Genomic DNA, 27,241 nt, shown 5'->3' with positions numbered 1-27,241 from the left:
ATATAATATCTTATGATAATGTGAATGGATTTAGAATGAAATCAAATTTGATCATATTAGTTTTTCTAAATAATAATGAAGCTTTTCCTTAAGCCTACACAAATGTTCTGCTATTGGTTTTTAATCATTTTTAAGATTCATGTATTAGTCTTGATTATTATCACCAGTAAATCACATTAACCCCACTTATCCAAAGAACTGCATGAAAACATATAAATGTGGATGGACAAAGTTTATGAATTCTCTTCAATTTTTTGTAAGAGTTTGAAAAGGATTGGTGTTAATTCTTTAAATATTTGGTACAGTTTACCAGTGAAGCCATCTGGTCTTGGCTTTTTTCTTTGTTGGGAGGTTTTGATTACTGATTCAATCTTTTATTTGTTAAAAATATGCTCAGATTTTCTCTTTCTTCTTTTGTCAGTTTTGGTAGTTTCTGTGTTTCTAGGAATTTATCCATTTCATCTAGGTTATCCAGTTTGTTAGCATAAAATTGTTCCTACTATTCTATTATAATCCTTTCCATTTATGAATGTTCTCTATTAATATCTCCACTTTCATTTATGATATTAGTAATTTGAGTCTTCCCTTTTTTTTCTTGTCCAGTCTAGTTAAAGGTTTGTAAATTTTGTTTTCTTTTCAAGGTCCCAACTTTCAGTTTCCAGAGTTCAGCAAAAGTTGATTCTGACAGTTTCTGCCACTTCATTCATGGCTTTTAGGGAAGGACAAAAGCCTGAAATTCCCTACTCTGCCATTTTTGGTGATTAACAGTATCCATTTTGAGATTAAAATTAAAAGGTCCAGGAAATAATTCTACTGAGAAGCTAGAATTTCTTCAAAGAGAGTCAGAAGAAATGAAAACTGATAAGGCAAAAAACCAGAAGGAACAGTTTCTAGATACCAAATTTCTATAGAAGTAAAAGCTATCCATTTAAGCCTATATGAATCATGGTATTCTTATATCTAAAATAGTTTTATAATTCATCCATATATGGAACAGTCAAAAGCATCACACCTGAGTAGTTAAGTATCATATGAAACATCTAAAGTAATTCCAATGATTCTTAAACCTGGCTGATAATCATAATCACCTGCTGAGTTTTTTGTAATACAGATTCCTACACCTCCACCCAGAGATGTGTTATATAAAGGGGGCCCTAGAATCTATATTTTTATCAGTTCCCTAGGTGGGTATTAAAATCATCTAGATTTGGGAATGGCTGCTGAAAAAGTAAATGAATGGCTAGTATGAGTAACTTTTTCAGAGGAGTAAATGAAGACTGGCATGATTAGTTTGCTTTCAACAAGCAGAACATAATGAGAAATGTATCTAGGTTCTCCATTTCAAATTCTATTCTCTCTCCTAACCTAAAGTATAAGAAACATCTACTGGAAAAAGTGAGTATCAAATATATTCATTTTGACATTGAATACATTATTTTAAAACCATCCTATTTAACTTTGGGATCAATATCATAAATAATTTTAAAAATAAGACTTGTTTTGTCCAAAACTATTGTAAAACCTAACCTCACTGAACAGTTTACCTTTTTCAGAAAAATAATAAATAGCTAACAATAATTAAGTACCTATTATGTATCAGGCACCCAAGTACTTTACATGTATTTTATAATTTAGTTCCTATAACAACCTTATAACATAAATTAATTTATCCTCAGTTTACGGATGAAAAAACTGAGGCACAAAGAGATTAATTAATCACAGAACAAGTAAGTGACAGAGCCAGAATAAGAATACATACCATATTCATCAGTGATGATTGCTAAACATCACTGCAATAAACTCCCTTCCCAAATGAGTCATCAATTAAAAGAGAACTTCATGCTGTAACTGAGCACTCATCTCACTAGACTCATATTTTCAGCCTTCCCACTCTCCTTCCACAAGTCCTTTTGAGCTTCACTAATTTGGTAGCCATTAGCCATATGTGGCTATTAAAGATGTGAAATATGGTATCTGAATTGAGACGTACTGGAAAACTTAAAATATACACCAGATTTCAATAATTTAATGCAAAAAGAAGTATGCAAAATATATAGTTAATAATCTGTGTAGATAACATGTTTAAATGATATTTTTGATATATTGGATTAAATAAAATATATTATTAAAGTTAACTCCACTTTTTTATTATTATTTTTAACTTTAAAAAATGTTCCTACTAAAACATTTAAATTACATGGTTTGTATTATATTTCTCTTGGACAGCACCGTTGTAGAACTTCTTCCATGTCCTTGGACTAACATTGTTGACCATCCGCATATAGTCCCAAATTAGGTTTATTCTACCAATACCCTTCTGTGAATTCTAAAATGTGTCTGTTTAAAGGATGTCATGATATGCTTTCGTTTGAAACTAGTTGTCTTTGATGAAAAGCCCTTGCATATATTCTACCCTTCCATACCTTTTCTCCATACTTGGTTGCAAAGAATCAGTAAACAGGTAAAAGAAAAGAGGAGAGAGTAAAAAAAGCTATTTGATGATAACCCCAGTCACTTAACTTGCCGATAGTGAGCTAAAATTTGAAGGAACAGAGCAGGTGTGTAATTACACATATCACCACATCACTCTATAATCATGCATGACAAATTACCCATAGTATGGCTAAGTGTACATTTCCCCAAGAGATTCATGATAAAGGATTCATTTTGGAAAAGTTTAGTCATTTTCATTTTAAATATGACTGAAGTATCTTAGTCTTTTCCTTTAATAACGCAAAAGGCAATATTAGAAAAATAAAGGAAAGGCAGAACTACCAAGATAAGTGCCACAATGTTTTAGAATAAAGACCACCTTTTTTTTTCCCTCAGAAGTATGTAACTTCTAACAGGGAATTTTACAAGAAAATATTTTTCCCTTAGACTTATTGACTCCGTACAGATTTTAGGAGTGAAAAGACTTTAAAAGTCAAGTCCAATACCTAACTAATGTCTAAATGTCCTACAGGACATTTCCAAGTGTTTATAATGGGAAACTTACTCCTTCCCAATACTGCCAGTCTCGCTGCTCATCGTTATCATCATCATCATCATCATCATCATCATCATCATCATCATCATCATTATCTTCTCTTTTATTGAACTGAAATGTGTTGACCTGCAGCTTTTACTCATTGATTCTATTTCTGCCCTCTGTTCTTGGATCATATAAACCAATCCCACTTGCACATGATGGTCCTAAAATTACTTAAAAACAGCTATCCCCCACCTAGAGACTTCACAGGTCCCCACTCATTTTTCTGTATATGCATTGTCTCATTCCAATATCTGCCAAGCACTGGATGTTCTCCTTCCCTAACCCACAAATGCTGTAGCAAGTGGCCAAGCAAATGGGAGTTAGGATCTCCACTTTTTGTTTCGCAGTAATTGTTCATCGATAGAGGTAGAAGGAGATATACCAAACAGCAATTTGTCAGCTACTCTTTATTAATATTGTTCTCCAAGCAACTGTGCTCTCTCTAGTTCCATTTTAAAGAGATGTTATTAACCCAATTCAGGGCCTAGTGGGACTGATGTAGTCACACAACATGTATGTGCAAAATCATGAAGTCCCAGGTTGACCCATCAAGACTTCTTGTTTCCACTTCCATTTGTCAAAGTAGAGGATGTGCTTCTGTCAATCATTCTTAACCAGGATTCTCTAACTGAAAAGAAAAAAAAAAGAAATTGGTATCAATCTCCAGGCCAGTGTATTAGAAAAAAGAGGACATCATCTGGTCGGATTTTTAGCACAGACAAAATGGAGTAGTTTTAACAAAGTCCATTCAAAAGATCATTACAAGGAGCATTTTTTAAAGACTCAACAGAAACAGACCTGCAAATAAAGAGGAGAAGTTATGACTAATGAAGAACCTGAGGAAATAACCCCTAGAATATAGTCTCATTCTCTGTTTGGATTTTTCCCCTTTTCTGATCCTTAAGAGTTTAACAATGTGTATGAAAACCACTTTAATTTAATAGCTTCTCAAGATTGAGATCTATGCCTTATAATTTCACTTTGCCTTAGCACCTAGTACAGATGCACACAGATGTTGGTGGTGAGTAAAGACAGGTAGGCCCCATTTTGTACAAATGACATTCTGAACAGAAGTTACATATATATCACAGTAAGCCAACAAGGAATGATTGGAGAAGGTAGACATAATACATGGAAAAAGTCCTGGAGACTGGAATATAGTCCCAACTCCGCCACTAACTTGTTCTGTGACCTTGGGCAAATCATATTATACTACTCTAGTCCATTTTTCTTATCTGTAAATGAGACAAACCAGATAATTGCTAAAGTCCCTTCCAGTTCTAATATTCTATGAAATCTTCATTCAAATATAATAATTAATATTCATTAAGTACTTGCCTTGTGCTAGATACTATGCTAGACAGCATTTACATACATTAACTCATCTAATTCTCAAGTAACCTTGTGAGGTAGGCAATGTTATGGAAGTTAAGGAACTTACCCAGGGTCACAAAATAGTGCAACTGGGCTTCTAACCCAGAAAATCTGACATCAGAGCTGGCATGCAACCTCTACACTATATTACCTCTAAATATACAAGAGAAACTTGGTTTTTAAAGACGTTCTACAGTGAATACTTTGGGAAAATGAATAGTCATCTCCTAATTTATCATCTTTTAAGTTCTCACTGCCATGTTATATAGCTTGAGTGTTTCCCATTTGTTGGCTTTTTTAAAGTCAGATTATCCTTGTATTTGTTGAACGAGTAGAAATTCTTACTCAAGGTTTAAAATGAAGGAAGGTAGCAAAAGATAGAATTTAATCATCCTTGCCTTCTGTTATGTTAGCAGGCTGGTGGTTTCCTAAAGTATCACTGAATAAATTACTAAAAATGATGCTATGGAAAAATGCATTAGAAAAATAATGTTTCTAAGTATCACTAATCTTGACCTTTCTCTCTCTTTTCACAGTGACTGTTTTGAGCCCAGCAGAAAAAGGTAAGCAGGTATTATAAATTGTTTTGGTCAGGACTGTATCCCTCTTTCTGTCTAAAAGTGAATTACATTAAAGCCTATAAATTGAGCAACTTTCCCAGGAATACACTGAGGTTAGTGGAAAGTTTAGGATAATGGTTTTTAGGAAGCTTACCCAGAGATAGAACAGAACATATTTTAAGTAGCTCCTCTGGCTGTAGGACAGGAATTTGAAGTTACCAGGATTTATGATAGAAAAGGGCACAGGTAGCCACTCTGTTTGCCATACTAACCCTAGGCTTTCTCTTGGTTCATCACTATTGTGCTAGGTACCTTGCCTTTCTGCCCAATTCATTCCCTCTTCAAGGCATGGAGTAAGGGCCCCACAGTGGGGCTTTTAAGGGCTAAGTCCTTCACCATCACAGTTCCAATATATTTACTCTACTACTCTTCACTCCTCACCCCCATCTTGGCTTGATCTGCAATTTATACTACCATTCTAAACAGACTGAGGCATTCCTCATTAAAAAATGTGTAAGCTAAACATGTGTCTTAACAAACCTTTAGTTTCACATTATTTTATCAGGTATAACCATAAGTATTCATATAGCCACTTTTAATTCCCACTTCATGGGAATTGTTGTAATTCATTAACTATATAACTTTCATATTATGCTGTTTTAAAGCTGCAGTTTGCTATTACTTATTTAACAGAGGTGTTGGCTGTAGAGGCAATAGAGCAGAGTGGTGGGAAGATAGTAGAGCATTGTAGTTAAAAGTATGAGAACTGTCTAAATTCAAATCCTGGCTCCACTACTTCCTAGTAAATTATTTGACCTCCTTGTGCTCACTTTATTCATATGTAGAATAGAAATAATAATAATACCTATTTCATAGAGTTATTATGAAAATTTAATGAGGTATGCATGTAAAGCCCTTAGAACAGTGGTGAATAAAGCACATACTGATGACTCAATAAATGTTTGCTACTTTTGTTACAGTCTTAGAGCAAATCTTGAATTGCCTCTTATTGTTATGGATGGTTCTTAAAGTCAGAGATCATTTTCTGTATACATATATAAATATTTATAAATAAATGTCATTTTCCACAATAACCTTTCAAGATAAGTTGGGTGGGGGCTTAGATGATGCTCCACCATAATAGGAATAATGACAATAATATTGTTATTATTATTGGAAACTACAATTTATTGTGCAGAGTATCCTGCTAAGTATTGTGTGTGTGTGTGTGTGTGTGTATAATCTTTCAATATTTACGTCAACACAATGATGTAGACATTCTTATATCCATTTTATTGAGAAGGAAACTGAAGTTTAGAGAGGTTAAGTAACTTATCCCAGGTCATCTAGCTAGTAAGTGGTAGGGCGCAAACCCAGAACTACCTGACTTCAAAGTCCATGCTGTTAAGCAAACCTATGCTTGTTCTTTTTACTTTTCAGTCTACAACTCCCTCATTTGCTTAGTTAACCTCCTTACTCCTTACTCAGAAAATTGATGATCAATTTCTAGTGTCAATCAATGATCATTTTTCTAGTGTCCAAAGTAGTATATTTTCATTTCTTGTGTGTTGTCAATGAACTCAACCACACCAGTGTAGAGCGTCATTTGTAAGCCAAACTCAGTTCAAAGCCTTTCTAATAGCATCAATCCAGTTACCAGAATTTTAACTCTTTAGGAAACTGTTACCACAATGTATGATTTTAAGGTCCCTCTGACTCTAGAATTCTGTAATTCCAAAGCACTTCTCTCCTGATAGCTCTTAAATTTATCAAACACTAAAAAAATAAGATTAGACTTTGCTTCTTTTTTCTGAAGTGGGGTATAATGGGACAAAGCACAGGATTTAGGGACAGGAGATCTGGGTTGGAGTTCCAGCTCTATCATTTACTAGCTCTATGACCTTTGGTAAGTAACTCAACTTCTCTGAACTTCAATTTCTGTAAAATAAGGCTAGTTTAATAACATCTTACAGATTTACTGTAAGCTAGTAGGAGTAAAAGTATATAGGAGTAAAATATGCAGCATTAAACTGCTTTGTAAATGTTAAGTATTAACAATCTCATTGTAACATTTTTTTATATGTCAGGATTCTCAAGACAGTAGAATCCATAAACTAAAATTAGATTCAATTGTAGCCAGAAGTTTGAAAGTTAGACTTGAAAAGAGCTTCTGAACACTAGGGCAGGTTACTAGGAGATGCCATGAAAACTATTCAGAAACTATCAGGCACCCAACTGTCTGGCATGAATCAGTGAGCCTTGCCTAGAAGCAGACCAACAGGCCTAATGAGTATCTGAGATCAGTTCTAACCATGTGAATCTGTGACTTCTTTCAAATTATACTACACTATTAACTTAGAATACAGTACAACATATGACTGCCAGTAGGAACATTATTTGGCATAAGCAAAGAAAATATAAGGGACAAAGAAATGAAAGCCTCAAATCACGTAACCTTTTATTCATTATTCACAGCTTAGGAAAACCATAGTCAGACATACTGCAAAAGTTTTTCCATTTCTTGTCTGCTTAATGGTTCCTCTACTGGGTTGAAGAGTGTCCCTCCAAAATTCATGTCCACCCAAAACCTGTGAATGTGAATTTATTTAAAAATAGAATCTTTGCAGATGCAATCAAGTTAAGATGAGGTCACATTGGATTAGGGTGGACCCTATGGCTGGTGTCCTTATAAGAAGAGGGAAATTTGGATACACAGATACACAGAGAGAAAACAGCCATGTGAAGACAGAAGCAGAGATTAGAGTTTTGTTGCCATAAAGGAACACCAAGGATTGCCAGAAATGGCCAGAAGCTAGGAAGAGGCAAGGAAGCATCCTCCCCTGGAGCCTTCAGAGAGAACATGGCCTTGCCTATACCTTAATTTCAGACTTCTTGCCTCCAAAACTGTAAGAGAATAAATTTATGTTGTTTTAAGCCACCCAGTTTGTGATAATTTGTTATGAAAGCCCTAGGAAACTAATACAGTTCCTGATAAATTTCAATCTCTAATGCACTGTTAAGTAGCAAATTAGCAGACTTTGGTGTCAGATGTACCAGGGATCAAATCTTGACTTTGCCACTTACTATATATATGACCTTGGAGAACTTAAGCTAAGTTTCACTTTCTTCCTCTGTAAAATGGGAATAACAATACCTACCTTTCATGGTTTAAAGCACTAAATGAGATGATGTATGTAAGTCTCTTGGCATAGTGCATGGCATATGATAAGTACAGAATAAGTAGTAATAGATACTATTGTTATTAACATTTGAAAGGACCTAAAAGATCTTTCTTCTAAGAAGGATAACATATTTCAGGACTATAATTCCAAATACTACCCTTTTGTAAATATATTGTCAAAATCCTTGCACTCATATTTTGTAAGTAGAACAACTGAGACCCAAAGAAGTAAAATATTTTGACCTAGTCATGCTGATTCTAGTGCACAGAAAGGACTAAAGCTCAGATCATCTGAACCACAGTCCAGAATATTATATATTATGCCACCCTTGATTATACAGGACTCAGAAATTCTTTAAGACATGAGTCCATCTGTCCTTCCATAGACCGTACTAGAAAACAAAATATTTGCTTTCATAAGAGTGTTTTGCATGGATGATCTCATTCAGTATCTTACTATCTGTATTTTGAAGATCTTGAGTAGAAGGTCTTCCCTCCTCTACTCCTAAAATGAGACTATGGGATGAACTAGAGGTTAAGAATTTGGTAGAGTCCAAGGATTGGTAAAGCTAAGGGATGAATTTAGAAATGAGATTAGGCACAATCTGTCAGGCAATCCACATATAATCAAGAGTAATGTATTGACCACAGTTGTTCATCTTCAAAAAAGGCCATCAATCATTTTAAGCAAATGTTTAACTCATTATCTGAGAATTCATTTGTATTTTGAATGGTTTGCATACTAAATTCTCTACTTTCCCATTTAAAGTTAAAAATGATTGTAATTATTTACCTTTTTCGAAATAGGTGCAATTCCTAAATAATAGAACTGTTATGGGCTGAATTGTGTCCCCTCAAAATTCATATGTTGAAATCCTAACCTCCAGTAACTTAGGATGTGACCATATTTGGAGATAGGGTCTTTAAAGAGGTAATTAAATGAAAATGAGGTCACTAGGGTGGGCCCTAATCAATATGACTGGTGTCCTTATAAAAAGAGGAGATTAGGAAAAAGACACACACAGAGAGAAGACCATGTGAAGAGACAGGGAGAAGATCACCATCTACAAACCAAGAGGAGAGGCCTCAGAAGAAACAACCTTGTCGACACCTTGATCTTGGACTTCCAACCTCCAAAATTGTGAGAAAGAAAATTTCTGTTGTTTAAGCCACTTAGTCTGTAGTACTTTTCATGGCAGCCCTAGCAAACTAATAAAAGAACTTATTCAGGTTTCCATTTGAAAACTATGCTTTGTGTCAGTTTTTTTTTATTATACTAACCTTAATTTATTGGTGATATATTAGACACCATAGGGTGAGAGGGCATTGGGAGGAAAAAGTTTGGGCCACAATATGATCTTTTATACTCACCTCCATACTGTATAGGGAATCTTCAATTTATTTTGTTGTTGTTCTTGTTTTCCTTTTTTTTTTTAGAAATTCACATTCTTATTGATTGATTGATTGATTGATTGATTGCTGTGTTGGGTCTTCGTTTCTGTGCGAGGGCTTTCTCTAGTTGTGGCAAGCGGGGACCACTCTTCATCGTGTTGCGCGGGCCTCTCACTATCACGGCCTCTCTTGTTGCGGAGCACAGGCTCCAGACGCGCAGGCTCAGTAATTTGTGGCTCACGGGCCCAGTTGCTCCGTGGCATGTGGGATCTTCCCAGACCAGGGCTCGAACCTGTGTCCCCTGCATTGGCAGGCAGATTCTCAACCACTGCGCCACCAGGGAAGCCCCTCCTTTTTTTTTAATTACAGTATAGTTGATTTACAATATTATATTAGCGTCAGGTGTACAACAGAGTGATTCAACATTTTTATAGATTATGCTCAGTTTATAGTTCAGTTATTCCCTGTGCTAGCTATACAATATATCCTTGTTGCTTATTTATTTTATACATAGTAGTTTGTGCCTCTTTATCCCCTACCCCTATCTTGCCCCTTCCCCCTTCCCTCTCCCTGCTGGTAACCACTAGATTGTTCTCTATACCTGTGAGTCTGTTTCTTTTTTGCTATATTCACTAGTTTGTTTTATTTTTTAGATTCCACATATAAGTGATAACATACAGTATTTGTTTTTCTCTGTCTGACTTATTTCACTAAGCATAATACCCTCCAGGTCCATCCATGTTGTTGCAAATGGCAAAATTTCATTCTTTTTTATGGCTGAGTAGTATTCCATTGTGTATGTATGTATGTATATATATATATATATATATATATATATATATATATATATATATATATATATATATATATATACCACATCTATATCTGTTCATCTGTTGATGGATACTTAGGTTGCTTCCATATCTTGACTGTTGTAAATAATGCTGCTATGAATATTGGGGTGCATGTATCTTTTTGAATTAGTGTTTTTGTTTTCTTAGGATATATACCGAGGAGTGGAATTGCCAAATCATATGGTAGTTCTATTTTTAGTTTTCTGAGAAACCTCCATACTGTTTTCCACAGTGGATGCACCAATTTACATTCCCACCAACAATGTATGAGGGTTCCCTTTTCTCCACATCTTCACCAACATTTGTTATTTGTGTTCGTTTTGATGATAGCCATTCCGACAGTTGTGAGGTGACCTTACGGTTTTGATTTGAATTTCTCTGATGATTAACAATGTTGAACATCTTTTCATGTGCCTGTTGGCCATCTGTATTTCTTCTTTGGGAAAATGAATATTCAGGTCTTCTGCCTATTTTTTAATTGTTTGGTTTTTTGATATTGAGTTGTATGAGCTGTTTATGTATTTTGGATATTAACCCTTTATCATTTGCAAATATTTTCTCCCATTCAGTAGGTTGTCTTTTCATTTTGTTGATGGTTTCATTTGCTGTGCAAAGCTTATAATTTAAATTAGGTCCCATTTGTTTATTTTTGCTTTTGTTTCCTTTGCCTTAGGAGACAGATCCAAAAAAATATTACTATGATTTATGTCAGAGTGTTCTGCCTACATTCTCTTCTAGGAGTTTTATGGTTGCCAGTCACATTTAGGTGAGTTTATTCACCTAATTCATTTTGAGTTTATTTTTGTGTATGGTGTGAGAAAATGTTCTAATTTCATTCTTTCACATGTAGCTGTCCAGCTGTCCTAGGCCCACTTATTAAAGAGACCGTCTTTTCTCCATTTTATATTCTTTTTTATTGAAATATAGTTGATTTACAATGTTGTGTTAGTTTCATGTGTACAGCAAAGAGATTCAGTTATACATATATATATATATATACTTTTTTTTACATTCTCTTCCATTATAAGTTATTACAAGATATTTAGTATAGTTCCCTGTGCTATACAGTAGGTCCTTGTTGGTTACCTATTTTATATATAGTAGTGTGTATATTTGAATCCCAAACTCTTAATTTATCCCTTCCACCCTTTCCCCTTTGGTAACCATAAGTTTGTTTTCTATGTCTGTGAGTCTATTTCTGTTTTGTAAATAAGTTCAAGTGTATCAATTTTTTTAGATTCCACATATAAGCAATATCATATGATATTTGTCCGGTTTACCTCACTTAGTATGATAATCTCTAGGTCCATTCATGTTGCTGCAAATGGCATTATTTCATTCTTTTTTATGGCTGAGTATTCCATTGTGTATATATACCACATCTTCTTTATCCATTCATCTGTCGATGGACACTTAGGTTGCTTCCACGTCTTGGCTATTGTAAATAGTGCTGCTATGAACATTGGGGTGCATGTATCTTTTCGAATTAGAGTTTTCTCTGGATCTATGCCCAGGAGTGGGATTGCAGGATCATATGGTATCTCTAATTTTAGTTTTTTAAGGAACCTCCATACTGTTCTCCATAGTGGCTGTACCAATTTACATTCCCACCAACAGTGTAGGAGGGTTCCTTTTTCTCCACACCCTCTCTAACATTTATTTTTGTAAACTTTTTGATGATGGCCATTCTGACTGGTGTGTGATACCTCATTGTAGTTTTGATTTGCATTTCTCTAATTAGTGATGTTGAGCATCTTTTCATGTGCCTTTTGGCCATCTATAAGACTTCTTTGGAGAAATATCTATTTAGATCTTCTGCCCGTGTTTTGATTGGGTTTTTTTTTTATATTGAGCTTTATGATCTGTGTCTATGCTTTGGAGATTAATCTCTTGTTGGTCGCATTGTTTGCAAATATTTTCTCTATTCTGTAAGTTGACTTCTTGTTTTGTTTATGGTTTCCTTTGCTGTGCAAAAGCTTTTAAGTTTAATTAGGTCCCATTTGTTTATTTTTGTTTTTATTTCCATTACTCTAGGAGACGGATCCAAAAAGATATTGCTGCGATTTATGTCAGAGAGTGTTTTGCCTTTTTTTTTGCCCTAGGAGTTTTATGGTATCCAGTTTTACATTTAGGTCTTTAATGCATTTTGAGTTAATTCTTGTGTATGCTGTTAGAGAATGTTCTAATTTCATTCTTTTACATATTCTGGCCTCCTTTGTTGTAGATTGATTGACCATAAGTGCATGGGTATAATACACTATTTTATATTTATTATTGTAAAATTACTTTGTAATGAGGATTTGGGAACCAGACAAAAGCTCTCTTTATGGGCTAACCCACTTCTAAAAGAGTATTATGTTGATGTTAATATTAGTGTAATTATAATAATTATATATAATTATAATAATTAGTATCAATATGCTGATTTATATCAATATAATTTTGTTACAAAAATAATGCTTATTGAAAATTCAAACTAAACAAAAATATATAAGATAAAAAATAAAGTCCTCCTCACACTCCCCCCTCCCTTATCAATGTCTATTCACAGATAACTAGTATATTTGGTTTGATTTGTATCCTTCTAGATCTTTCTCTCTGTATTTACATATAAACATATGATTATGGATTTGTATAATTTGTTTAAGATTGGTTGTTTTTTAATCTGGATGATACTGTGCATATTTTCCTATGATTTAGTATTTTCACTTAATAATATATCATAGATGTCTTTCCATATTAGTATATACAAACATGTTTCATTTTTTTAATGACCTCAAATTATTCCATGGTATGGATATATTGATACTATGATTTATTTAACCATTCCTCAATGATGAATTTAAAAAACAAAACTTTATTGTTTTTCTTGATTATAAAGGTAATAGAACCTCATAAAATGCAAACAGTATAGAAGTGGATAAAATAGAAAGTGTAAGTCCTTTGTAGTCACTGCAGAGGTTAAGGATGAAGCAAGATTCAGTGGTGTGTATAGTACACACCACTTGATAAATGTTTTAAAAAGTGATTTTCCTCCCTTACATTTTGACAAGTCTCTTTTGCTATAGCTACATCTAGATGTACCATTTCAAAGATATGACTCTCCCAAGCTTCAATTTGCTCCTCCCCAGTGTGCTGGGCTGGAACTTCCATGCTCCTGTGCCCTTCCCAATATGTCTCCTGCAGCCCCCACTTGTATCTGGCTACCATTTGGTGCAGGCATGTATGGAGCCAAAATGGTGAGATCTATGTGTGTGAGGAAAGATCAGCCAGAGTTCAGCCAATGCTAGGTTTCAGAGACATGATTTTGCTTGCTACCCTAGCTGTGTACCTGTCAACACTGTTTTCAGTCATACAGCCTATAACTTCTAACACATTTAAATGTGGCTATGAGGAAAATAAGAATATTAGAGTGGAAGTAAGAATAAATAGCTAACTGTTAGAAAATCTACGATGAAAAGACATCAAAGGAAAAGGCCCATGTAATCTCTTATTTATTTATTTTCTTATTTACTTATTTATTTTCTCTGGGTGTTAAACTAAATATTTTGATTATTATCAGTTAACAGGTGAATGGACTGGAGGCTAAAGATAACTAAGGTCACTTAACTGTTAAAGAGTCATAATAAATACTACTTCAAGTGCACTTAATGTGTGCCAGCTACTGCTCTAATGTGCCTTAGGTATATTGATTCATTTAATTCTCATTTACAGCCCTATAAAGTAAGTATTATCATATGCCCATTTACAGATGAGAAAACTGAGTATAGCGAGTACATTAGTTTGCTAGGGCTGCCATTACTAATTACCACAAGCATAGTGACATAAACCAACAGAAATTTATACTTTTATGGACCTGGAGGGCAAAAGTCTGAAATCAAGGCATCGGCAGGCCATGCTCCCTCCAGAGGCTCAAGAGGAGATTCCGAATCTTATCTCTTGCAGCTTCCAGTGACTGTCTTTGTTCCTTGGCTTGTGGCTGCATCACTTTACCTTGGAAAAGACCCATTTTTAAATCTCTTTGTTTTTGTTTTTGTCAGGTTTATTGAGATATGATTTACATACAATAAGAATCACACCTTTTTAGTGTACAGGTTGTTGAGTTTTGACAAATGTATACAATGATGTAAACACCACTACCATCAAGATATAGAATATTTACATTACCCTCAAAATATCACCTCTCCCCAGAGTTCTCTGACTTTCCACCCTGGTGACCAATAATCAGTTTTCTGTCCCTATAGTTTTACCTTTTTCAGAATGTCATATAAATTGAATATTACAATGCATAGCTTTTTGAATCTGGCTTCTTTCATTTAGCAGTATGCATTTAAGATTCATCCTTGTCAGTGCATGTATGAGTAGTTTGTTCCTTTTTATTGCTGAGTAGTGTTCTATATAATAAATGTACTACAGTTTGCTTATTCATTCACCAGCTGATGAGCATTTGGGTTGTTTTCAGTTTTGGGCTATTATAAATAAAGTTGATAAGAATACACATGTACAGGCCTTCGTGGAAATGTGTGTTTTTATTTCTCTTGGGTAAATACCTAGGAGTAGGATTGCTGGGTTGTGTGGTAATTTTATGTTTATAAGAAACTGCCAAACTGTTTTCCAAAGCAGTCCTACCATTTTGTATCTCCATCAGTGATATGAGAGTTCCAGTGGCTCTGTATCTTCACTGTCACTTAGTGTTGTCAGGTTTTTTGTGTATGAAGTGGTATCTCCTATGGTTTTAATTTACCCTCTGTAATGACTAATGATAAGCATCTTTTCATGTGCTCATTTGCCATCTGTATACCTTCTTTTATGAAGTGTCCAAGTCTTCTGCCTAATTTTTTTGAATTGTTTGTCTTATTATTGAGTTGTAAGAGATCTTTAAATGTCTAGATACAAGTCTCTATGTTTTTAAGCAATTATGATTCTTCTCCATGGGAAAAAAAATTAGGATCAACAGGAGGACGTTACCAGGAAGCATATTTCTGCTTAATGTGACAAAGATGTGTCTAACAATCAGAGTTATCCAGCGATAGAATGGACTGCCTGAGAGTTGATAAGTTTCCCGTGACTTCAGGTGTTCAAATGAAAGTTGGTTGACCAATTGTTAGGGATAATGTAAAGCAGATTTAGTCATCATGGAGACTGCTGGACCAAATGACATCCAAGGGCTCTTTCTAATCTAAAATTTTATAATACTAAGATAAATCAAGTCAACATCATATTAATGAGGTAGAGGTCTTATTGGTTGTATAAACAAAAGGAAATAGATTCTGAGGGAACCAAGCTGGGATTTTGACAAACCCTACCACTTCCCCAACCAGTGAAAAATAGGCTCACAAATCCCTAGCCACCATATAGACAGTAAAGTGTCTCTGTTCTGCTTCAGTGTCCTCTGTGAATATCCCTGACAACATGGGGGCATTGGGCTATACTTAATCCAAATGATACATACAGAATGATGACATCTCAACTATCCATTTTAAACCAGGAAAGTAGACAAAGATAATTCCCCAAGGAATGTTGCTCTGTGTACTTCTTTATCCCCAAGATGAATGAATCAATGAAATGTTAAGTAGATATTATCAAGAAGAGGACTGGAAACAAACCATTTTCCTCTTTTTGAACAAAACCATGGTGTGTCTGTCCCTGAAGTCTGTGTAATTTTTACCACCATATGTCAGAAAACAGATCACTAAGATTTAAGAGGAAGGATGGGAGAGGAAGAAAGCTGATGTTAATTAAGTCCTTAGAGTATGTGAGATACTTCCGTATTTAAGTCAATTAGTTCTCACAACCTGACAAGGTGGTTGTTGTTTGTGTGTGTGTATGTGTGTGTGTGTGTGTGTGTGTGTGTGTGTGTGTGTGTGTGTATATATATATATATATATATATACCCAAAGCGGACCAAAAAGAGAGGCCTCTTCAGCATGGAAAAACAAAAACTGAAAGGGGCTATAATCCAAGATTGTAAACATATGAAGGCTATATATCTTGTTAGCTTTGTGTTGTTTACCAAACTCCAATACACAGGACTAGAAAACTCTTTGAAAGTGAAAAATAGTTTAAGGCAACTAAAATGAAGCCCTGCTTTTGCACAGTGGCTGACAAACTTATGAGACTTACTACCCCCCAGAATTGGTATAGACTGAAGACATAATCAGCTTCATAAAAGTTTATATAAATTGATGAGTGGAAGATATCTGATGGGTAACTTGGGGAAATTAGTATACTTGGAGATAACCCTAACTTTTGAAGTTGGTATCAATAAGGAAAACCATGCTCTTTCAAAACATGATGCCATGTTTTGGCTCTAGAATTTGATCTCACAATCAGAGAGACTCCTGTGGGTAGCTGGCTAAACCTTAGAAACAACTATTGAGAAAATCTTGTATTCCCCTAGGGGGAGGCTAAATCATAGAAACAACTCTTGAGCCAATCTTATATTCTTGTGAATTGTCCCTAGCTCCTTGATTACAACCTATGGGCCTCTAACCCCATTCTCTCCAAACATTCCTTCAAATAGCTGAGAGACAAGGTTCAGTTCTTTGTTAGAGCTTTTAAGGCAGTGAACGTAAAGTAAGGCAGTGAAAGTAAAGTAAAGCAGTGAAGTCAAATATTAGAGTCAAGACCTCTTTACTAGGTATCCCATTCAAAGGGAGAAGTGACTATCCAATTGACAATTTTCCCCTGATCATAATCTGGGGTTTTCTATATTAAGCCAAAATGGGGATTTTAGTGAGGACTCTTTCAATTGCTAAAGCTACAGCTGATATTCCTATTTGAATTATAGTATGTAATTGAAAGGTGCACCCCTCTCCCCATCACCCCCTTCTACCAACTAAAATGCTTTTCAATTGATATAAAAGATATTACAGAAAATAGTGTCTTTTTAAACTAAACATAGTTTCCATAGCTTTTTAAAGAAAAAAGGTATGCTAGATAATTGCCACAGCAACAGCCTTAACATTTATGTGTCTGAGTATATATAGTAAAGCATTATTATTTTCCTATTTTTCCCATTTTGGTGCTGATCTTGCTGCATTCAAAGCAGTCTGTCTGCTGCATTCATTTTTATTCACACAAGAATGTATACGCATGTATACACATGCACACACATACACACAAAATCATTCACTTCCCATTAGTCCCTGGGAGCGATACCTAGAAAGGCATCCTGCTGACCAAAGATGTCGCTAATAACAACTTTATGCTGCTTCCATCATGTGGTTTCGATTCCATAATTTTTATCAAGAAGTTTATGAATCATTATTTCAGGAAAAAGCTCAAGTAGTCATTCTCATTTCAGAAGCTATTCCCACAATGGGATATTGACATTGCAACACAGTGACAAAATTTAGAACAACTGCATGCTGAGGTGGATTTTTCTTTGACAGTTGGTCATTTCCTTATGGCTGATTTCTCCTTCTTCTGAAAACCTTTGTACATTATGGAAGGAAAAAAAAAAACATTTGAAAGGCTTTTGGCTTTCATTTGGTAAACAGCTTCAGTGGCTTCAGATGCCCCATGACTGTGATCACGACCAAATAAGCGAAGGGCTCTACTTTGCCTGTTTGCTTAAAAAAGATGTTTTCCAATTTCATTCCAATGTCAATGAGTAGTGACAGTTCAGGGATACAGTTCACAAGCTGTTTGATTTCTCTAGTTATCTGAAATCTCACTAGAGCGTCACACTTAAAAAGAAAGACTCAGTGTCCTTGCAGTTTATAGGGATGATTATTCTAGGTACAAAATTAGTAATTATAGAGAAATATGTTGCTCATTTTTAAGACAGAAAAAGAATGGACTTCTATACATTTGGGACCATAGCTTAGGAAGATTTTATATATATATATATATATATATATAGGGAAAAACATAAAATTGAGACTCATGGGGCCTATCCATAATACTCACTGCAGGATGAAATGTGACAGAGATATGGTAATTGCCTGCCAAGGACTTTGGAGAGGAGCTTCCTCCTTGGGATGGTAAGCTGAACAACCCAATGACCTCTAAGGCCCTATTTCTCATGGTTCGTCTGCCTCAGAATTACCTGGGGAAGTTCTTGGACTCCATCACAGACTACTGATTCAGAATATTTGGTGTAGAATTTGGGAATCTGCATTCTAATAATCTCCCAAAGTGATTTTGATGCACACTAAAATTTGAGAACCACTCCTCTAGGGAAAAGAGCTCTGGACTGGGGGTGAGGAAACCTGGATTCTGGTCCCAGTGTTTCCATAACTTTGCTGGGTAACCCTGATCAAGTCACTTACCCTCTCTAGGCCTCAGTTACCTGTCTATAAAATGAGGATGTTGAACTAGATGATCTCTATGTTCTCATCCAACTCTAGGTTTTTATGAAATCTATAATATAGTCCCTATTCTACCAATCTACTGAATGACTTTGACTTAATCATTTGACCTCATGAGTCCTCATTTTCCATCCATCTATAAAGTATTCATAACTTCTATGAAACCATGGAATGCAGAAATGGGAGCCAGCTGTTTCTAGTTCTATGATTAAGCCAGGTATAGATTTGTACTATGACCTAGAACAAGTTAAAATCCTACACTTCCCATCTCAATCACTGGAACTAAAGCAAAGTAAATATCCTTAAAATACTACCAAGTGTAAGAGTTTAGTTCTCATCATTCAAGTGATCCAAATTGCTGAACCTTATTGTCTTTGGAGTGCACAGTGAGAAGGTAAACATAAAATTATTTTCTCCTAATTTCTTTGCAGCCAAAAGTTCCATACTCCCATTCCATACTGAAGGAACAGGGGTTACTATATGTCCCATGTAACTTAGATAGTCATGGAATCTTCCTTATATAAACCTCATAAAATCAAAGAAACAAAAACATAGCAAAGGATAACACAGAAAGAAACAATTTAAAAGTCTTGCCTAAGATAAAAAATTCTAATAACATTTCACAAGGACTAGGCTGTGGAAGAAGAGTTACTCTCATTTATTGGTGAGGAGAATGTAAAGTAAATAAAACTTTGTTAATGGCAATTTGGCAGTATCTATCAAAAGGCCTGTGTTTGTATCTAGCAATCCCACTTCAGGGAATTGATCCTATACATATTTTTAGTACATGTTCCAGTGGCGTGTATACAAAGCTTTTCATTACAACATTATTTGTATTAGCAAGAGAAGGGGAAAAACTAAGTTTCCATCAGAGACAATCTGGTTAAATAAATTATGGTACCTTCATGCAATGGAAGCCCATGCCACTTTTTAAAAGGAGAATGAGGAAGCTCCCTTTCTCCAAGTTATATTACGTGGAATGATCTCCAACTCATAGCAGGTGAAAAAGAAATAGGTTGCAAAACAGTGTGTACAGAATACTGCTATTTGTGTGAAAAAGCACATTGTTTTAGTGCTTTTATATGTATAAAATCTGATAGGATACAGAATAAAGTCATGACGCTGTGACATTTGTGGCTTCCAGGAAGGGGAACTGGGTGGCTGAGGGACAGGGATAGAAGGGAGACTTTTCACTGTGTACTCCTTTGAACCTTGTGAGTGTATTACCTTTCAAAAATACAATGAAAAAATTTTAATATAACAAAAATTCCATATGTGTACTGTGTTTATATACTTATATAAACATATACAAATAGAGGATCTGGAATGATACACATCAAACACAAAATAGGTATTATGCCTTAGGAGGAAGAGGGGGGAGTTTAGATATATGTGTGTGGTAGACATTTACTTTCTATTGCTTGAATTTCAAAATGAGATTTCATAATTACTCAAAACAGGCACATTAAAAAGGTCTTATACCACAGGGCTGGGAGCACTGGGCCAGCTTTTTTCGATTCCATCATAAATATGTGAGAGACTCAGCCTTATTAACTTGGTCTTGAGTCACATCATTCCCTTGAGTCTTCCTGATGGATTGAAGTAATCAGACCTTACTATGCAAGGACTCACAATTAAACAGTAAAATGACTTTCAGTCTTAAAATGACCTCTTTGGAGAATACTGAAATTTCCCATATCAGAAGAGCTATCTAGGAGGCAAAGAATATAAAAACAAAAGTGGTGGGGAGCCACAAATGTCTCAGTGGTACAACTCACATTTCAAAAGTGTGTAGTCTTGGGGACTACCCTCATGATCCAGTGGTTAAGACTTCGCCTTCCAATGCAGGTGGTGTGGGTTCGATCCCTGGGCAGGGAGCTAAGATCCCACATGCCTCGGGGCCAAAAAACCATAATATAAAAACAGAAGTAATATTGTAACAAATTCAATAAAGACTTTAAAAATGGTCCACATCAAAAAAAATATTTAAAAAAAAGTGTGTAGTCTTTGGGGCTACTGAAACAAAAACTTATGATTTAGAGTCAGAAGTCCTGTGTTTAAGACCTGGCTATGTTATATAGTAGCTGTGTGACTTCGGATAATCAACTACCCCTGATAGTTAATCAACTGTCCTTATCCTGTTACCTATCTCACAAACTTGTTGAAAAAATAAAATTGGATAATATTATGAAATCACATTGTAAACTCTATAGCACTGTGCAAATACTATCATTATTATCTTTCAGTACCCACAGTGGCAGAGAGAATGACAATTGGCAACAGTAGCTTCCCCCACATTGTCATAAAGGACATTTCCCCTTTACTCCCAGAATCACATGGCAACTTTTAAAATATGCGACTTCCAGAAAGTCTCTGGTTCCAAATTTGGCATTATAAGTTGTTTCTGTCACTGCATGGGAAAAAGGTAAGAATTAACCTTTCATAATAATACTAGAAAATACTTGGTAATAGGAAAACAAAATAGAGATTTGTTGAGATTTACATCTTACTGAACTCTTAGAAATGGATGAAAATATAACATAAACACTGATTTTTTTCTTAAATTTCAGTTATCTACCTCATATTCTACCATGCCATCTTTGTGTTCTTTACCTGGACCTACTGGAAGTCTATTTTTACACTCCCACAACAGCCAAACCAGAAGGTAAGAATACTGGTTACTTCATAAAGGCTAAAAACAGAGGAAAGTAGAAATGCCAATAAGGCAAGAAGAGGGCAAAAAGAGGAGCAAATAACCTTCCATTACAAAAGAGAGATTCAGGGTGATCTTTAAAAAGGACTTGTAGTGATAAATGTAAATTAAGAATAAGATAGTCTATTGAAGGAGTTTGTGAAATCACCAGCCATGGATATCTTTAAGACTAGGAAACCACTATCTGTATTGGTGATAGATTGAGAGAAACAAGAAACCACTTTGATTCTGAGGGCTCATCTATTTCAATTCTATGAAACTATAATAATTTAGGACTCAGTGAGACTCTAGGAGACAACTAGAAAAAATTACAATAGTTAAATTGATCATTTTCAAATTGTGTTCCCTTGAATGAAAGTGTTTCATGCAATATTTGGGAGGGCACATAAAAAAAAAATTCTAATCATATCAGGCATTTATAATATGTGACTACTGTGAAACAGATTAGTTTCCAAAGTAGGAAAAAAAAACAATGGAAGAAGTTTCAGCAGCCTCCAAACATTAGGGAAAGTACTGGTTTTAATTTTCCCATTTATGGGATCAAAATTGTACACATACAAAATAAAATTAAACACAGAGAAAGACAAATATCATGTGATATCTCTCATATGTGGACTCTAATTTTAAAAATGATGCAAATGAACTTATTTACAAAACAGAGACAGACTCACAGATATTGGAAACAAACTTATGGTTACTGAAGGGAAAACATGGTGGGGAGGGATAAATCAGGAGCTTGGGATGAACATACACACAGTACTACATATAAGATAACCAACAAGGACCTACTGTATAACACAGGGAACTCTACTCAATATTCTGTGATAACCTATATGAAAAAAGAAAGAATGAATATATGTATATGTATAACTGAATCACTTTGCTGTACACCTGAAACTAACACAACATTGTAAATCAATTATATTCAAATAAAAGTTTTAAAAAACACAAAGGAAGGTAGTAATGCAAGAACTGAGGAACATGAGATATAGGATATATAGAAAATGGCAGAAGTTCTTCCTTATGAGTAATTATTTGAAATATAAATGGATTAAACTATCCAATTAAAAGGCAGACGTTGGGCTTCCCTGGTGGCGCAGTGGTTGAGAGTCTGCCTGCTAATGCAGGGGACACAGGTTCGAGCCCTGGTCTGGGAGGATCCCACGTGCCACGGAGCAGCTGGGCCCGTGAGCCACAACTGCTGAGCCTGCGCGTCTGGAGCCTGTGCTCTGCAACAAGAGAGGCCACGATAGTGAGAGGCCCACGCACGGCAATGAAGAGTGGCCCCCACTTGCCGCAACTAGAGAAAGCCCTAGCACAGAAACGAAGACCCAACATAGCAATCAATCAATCAATCAATAAAAAATCTTAAAAAAAAAAAACAGAATAGAAAGGATCCTGATACTCTTTACAGCCTGTCCATAAGCATCCAAAAAAAAAAAAGCCCATGAAGCTCTTAAAAAAAAAGAAAAAAAAAAGGCAGACGTTGGCATAATGGATAAACATTATCATCTATCTTTATGCTGTCTACAAATGACTCACTCGAGAGCCAAACACATAAATAGGTTGAAAGTGAAAGGATGGAAAAAGTTATTCCAAGCAAATAGTAATCAAAAGAGAGCAAGGGTAGATATACTAATATCGCACGAAGAGGCTTTAAGCCAAAAACTGTTACAAGACACAAAGAAGAAAAAGACCTACTGAATGATGTCAGAAAAATGGCAGAGTAGAAGATACCAGCCTCTATCCCTGCCCCTCCACAAAAAAACAACAGACAGCTATACAGAAATGAAAATATCCCTGGAGGGGCTCAAGTGTCTAATTAAGAGCCTGCAGCAACACAGTGGGGAAAAAAATGGAGAATAACCACACAGAAACGATTGCTGGGGAAATCAGCATGGCAGAGACATCTGAAGAGGGCTAAGAACAAAGAAACAGGGCAGAGGCTATCAGTATCAGCCCTGCAGCAGATGCCCATGCAGTCCCCACTGGCCTGCTCTGTGGAGGATCCTGGCAAATTTTGCTTCTGAGGATCTCAACAGCTCCCATGACAGCCATGAATTTCCACAGCTTTAACAGCAGAGGACCCTATAGTGTTTGTTGGTGTGGACCCCAGCAGCCTGCTCTGTAGAGGATACTGTCAGATTTTGCCACTGAAGTAACCAACAGCCAGCATTGCCACAGACTCCCCAGGGAGTGAGACACTGCTGAGACTTCTCTACAAGAAGAAGCTGCTGTTGTGCTGCCTCAGTACCAGGGCTGCCACCCCCCACCCCCAACACTGTGCTTGCCCTAGACACCAGACCTATGGCCACTCCATGTGTACCTACCACCTGACCCCAGCACCTGCCACCAGACTGCATGCATGCCCATGCTGCAGAAACTGGCTCCATGGCCACTTCACATACATCAATAACTCAGACACCAGAGCCACTGACACTGCAGGGTATCCCATGCCCCAGACACTGGAGACACTATCACTCCATGAGCACATGCTCTGAACCCTGTATCCCCAGCCAATCTGCAAGTGCCCGCACCACAGAAACCAAAGCACTGCTGCATTGGGTGTACCTGCCCTCTAGAACCCAGGTCCACTAGCTGCTTCACAAGTGCTCAAACATGGGACACCCAAGCCACTACTGTAGCAGGCTTATCCATGCACCACGCATGACTGCTATCCAGACCATAGCTCCATATCTGTTCTGCAAGTGCATGCACCTTGCTCACCATTACCAACACTGCAGTGGGGGTGCCTGTGCCCCAGGCACTAACACCACCACCTTCCTAGACCCCTGAGCCACTCCAGTGGCTTCACACGTGCCTCCATTCCAGACTCTGTCTCCATGGCTTCTCCATAGGCACCCATGCATCAAACATAGACACAACCACAGTGTGTCCACAAACTGGACACAGGGCCTCGAAGGATCCCCTCAGCCATGACTTCCACCATGCTAGAAAAAGGTATCAGGAGGACCCCAGAAGCCTTTACCACTGAAGACCTCAACAGCCCACACTTCTTCTGCAGACACCCACAGCCTTGGCCACCAGCGTCTCCTTCAGTCTTTGCTGATGCTGATGACAGCTGACAGAGCTGCACAGAGACTACACCACTGCACCTTCCCTGGAGTAAGAACTGCTTCATCCCACCCAGATGGCAGCCTTGTACCCACCAATAGATGAAGGGCTTTCCCCACTGAAACCAGTCCATAAATTCTGGAAGAAGTGATTGCTACATCAAATGTGAACACATCCATGCAATGATACAAGAAATGCAAACACTCAAGGAAAAATAACACCACCAAAGGAGCACAATATTCAGGTAAGCAACTGCAAAGAAATGGAGATCTATTAAAAAAATCAAAATAATTATTTTAAGGAACCTGGCAATTTACAAGAGAACACAGATAGACAACTCAACGAAATCAGGAACAAAACAAGAAGTTAAACAAATAGAGATAAACCATTAAAAAAAGAACAAAAACAATTCTGGAGCTGAAAAATACAATGAATGAAAGGAAAAATAATATAGAGAGCATCAACAACAGATTTGATGAAGCGGAAGAAAGAGCCTGAAAACTCAAGGATAGGTGATATGAAATTATCCAATTAGAGGAACAAAAAGAAAAAAGAATGAAAGGGTGAAGACAGTTCATGGGACTTATGGGACACCATCAAGCATAAGAATATATGCATTATGGGGATAAAAGGAGAAGAGAGACAGGGGCAGAAAGCTTATTTAAATAAATAATGGCTGAAAATTTCCCAAATTTGGGGAGAGATATGGATATCCAGGCACATGAAGCTCAAAAGTCCCCAGTTTCAACCAAAAGGGGACTTTATCAGGACATACTATAATCAAACTTTCAAAAGTCAAAGACAAGGAGTTTTGAAAGCAGAAAGAGAGAAAGAGTGGTCAATCACAAGGGAAACTGCATAAGGCCATCAGTGGATTTCTCAGAAGAAACCTTGCAGTCCAGGACAGAGTGGAATGATATCTTAAAAATGCTTGTAGAAAAAACTACAAGCATTTTTACCAAGGTTGTCTTACCCAGCAAAGCCATCCTTCAGAAATGAAGGAGAGTTAGTTTTCCACCAAACAAAACCTGAAGGAGTTCATCCCTAGGAGAACTGCCTTACAAGAAATGTTGAAGATGAAATGAAAAGATGACAATTAGTAATGTGAAAACCTATGAAAGTAAAAAAAAAACATGCACTGGTAATGGTTAATATATAGAACAATTCAAAATACTGAAATACTGTAATGGTGGTGTGTAAATCACTTTTAACTCTGGTATAAAGATTAAAAAACAAAGTATTAAAAATAACTATGAGTAAAATATTTTTAATGGATACACTATAAAGTGATGTAAATTGTGAAATCAAATGCATAAAATGTTGGGGAGAAAGTAATACGATAGTGTTTATGTATGCAGTGGAAGTTCACTTCTTACCAGCTTCAAATAGAATGTTACAAATATAAGATGTTTTATGTAAGCTCCATGGTAACCCCCCCAAAAACCTCTAGCAGATACACAAAAGACAAAGAAAAGGAAATAAAAGTACACTACTACAGAAAATCAAACCACAAAGGAAAGCACTTAGGCGGAACAAAGGAACTACAAAACAGCCAGAAAACAATTAACAAACTTGTATAGTGCATCCTTACCTATCAATTATTACTTCTAATGTTAATTGGTTAAATTCTCCAATCAAAAGACATAAAGTAGCTGAATCGATAAAAAAAAAAAGCAAGACACATTTACATGCCTATAAGAGAATCACTTAAGATTTAAGGATACATATAAGCTTAAAGTGAAGGGATGGAAAAAGATATTCCATGCAAATGGAAACCAAAAGAGATCAAGGATAGCTACAATATATCAGACAAATAGACTTTAAGTCAAAAACCGTAAGTGGAGACAAAGTAGATCATTATATAATGCTAAAAAGGTAAATTCATCAAGAGGATATGACAGTTGTAAATATATATGCACCTAACATTAAAGCATCTAAATATATCAAGCACATATTAACAACACTGAAGGGAGGAGTACAGAGAATAAAATAATAATAGAGGAGATGAACTTCAAGATGGCGGAAGAGTAAGACGTGGAGATCACCTTCCTCCCCACAAATACATCAGAAATATATCTACATGTGGAACAACCCCTACAGAACACCTACTGAACGCTGGCAGAAGACCTCAGACCTCCCAAAAGGCAAGAAACTCCCCACGTACCTGGGTAGGGAAAAAGAAAAAAGAAAAAAAGACAAAAGAATAGGGACGGGAGCTGAACCAGTAGGAGGGAGCTGTGAAGGAGGAAAGGTTTCCAAACACTAGGAAACCCCTTCGCGGGCGGAGACTGCAGGTGGCGGAGGAGGGAAGCTTCGGAGCCACGGAGGAGAGCGCAGCAACAGGGGTGCGGAGGGCAAAGCGGAGAGATTCCCGCACAGAGGATCGGTGCCGAGCAGCACTCACCAGCCCGAGACGCTTGTGTGCTCACCCGCCGGAATGGGTGGGGGTTGCGAGGTGAGGCTCCGGCTTCAGTTGAATCCCAGGGAGAGGACTGGGGTTGGCTGTGTGAACACAGCCTGAAGGGGGCTACTGTGCCACAGCTAGCTGGGAGGGAGTCTGGGAAAAAGTCTGGACCTGCCTAAGAGGCAAGAGACATTTTCTTGCCTCTTTGTTTTCTGGTGCGCGAGGAGAGGGGATTAAGAGTGCGGCTTACAGGAGCTCCAGAGATGGGTGCGAGCCACGACTATCAGTGCGGACCCCAGAGACGGGCATGAGACACTAAGGCTACTGCTGTAGCCACCA

General features: G+C 36.5%; 1 protein-coding gene across 3 annotated transcripts in view; it reads left to right on the top strand.

The window, feature by feature from the left end:
• Window positions 1-27,241, top strand: part of ZDHHC15 (zDHHC palmitoyltransferase 15) — a 130,273-nt gene that overhangs the window by 5,774 nt on the left and 97,258 nt on the right. For all 3 annotated transcript variants that reach the window (XM_082447435.1, XM_082447436.1, XM_082447434.1), the window contains exons 2-3: window positions 4,945-4,971; window positions 21,281-21,375. In XM_082447435.1, coding sequence (XP_082303561.1) covers window positions 4,945-4,971; window positions 21,281-21,375 — 122 coding nt within the window. The remainder of the gene's footprint in view (window positions 1-4,944; window positions 4,972-21,280; window positions 21,376-27,241) is intronic.

The sequence above is a fragment of the Balaenoptera physalus genome (genome assembly GCF_965194825.1).
Source record: "Balaenoptera physalus genome assembly, chromosome: X".
Taxonomy (NCBI): Eukaryota; Metazoa; Chordata; class Mammalia; order Artiodactyla; family Balaenopteridae; genus Balaenoptera; species Balaenoptera physalus.
Note: the sequence above shows the minus strand (reverse complement) of the source record. Positions and strands in the feature narration are given on the sequence as shown.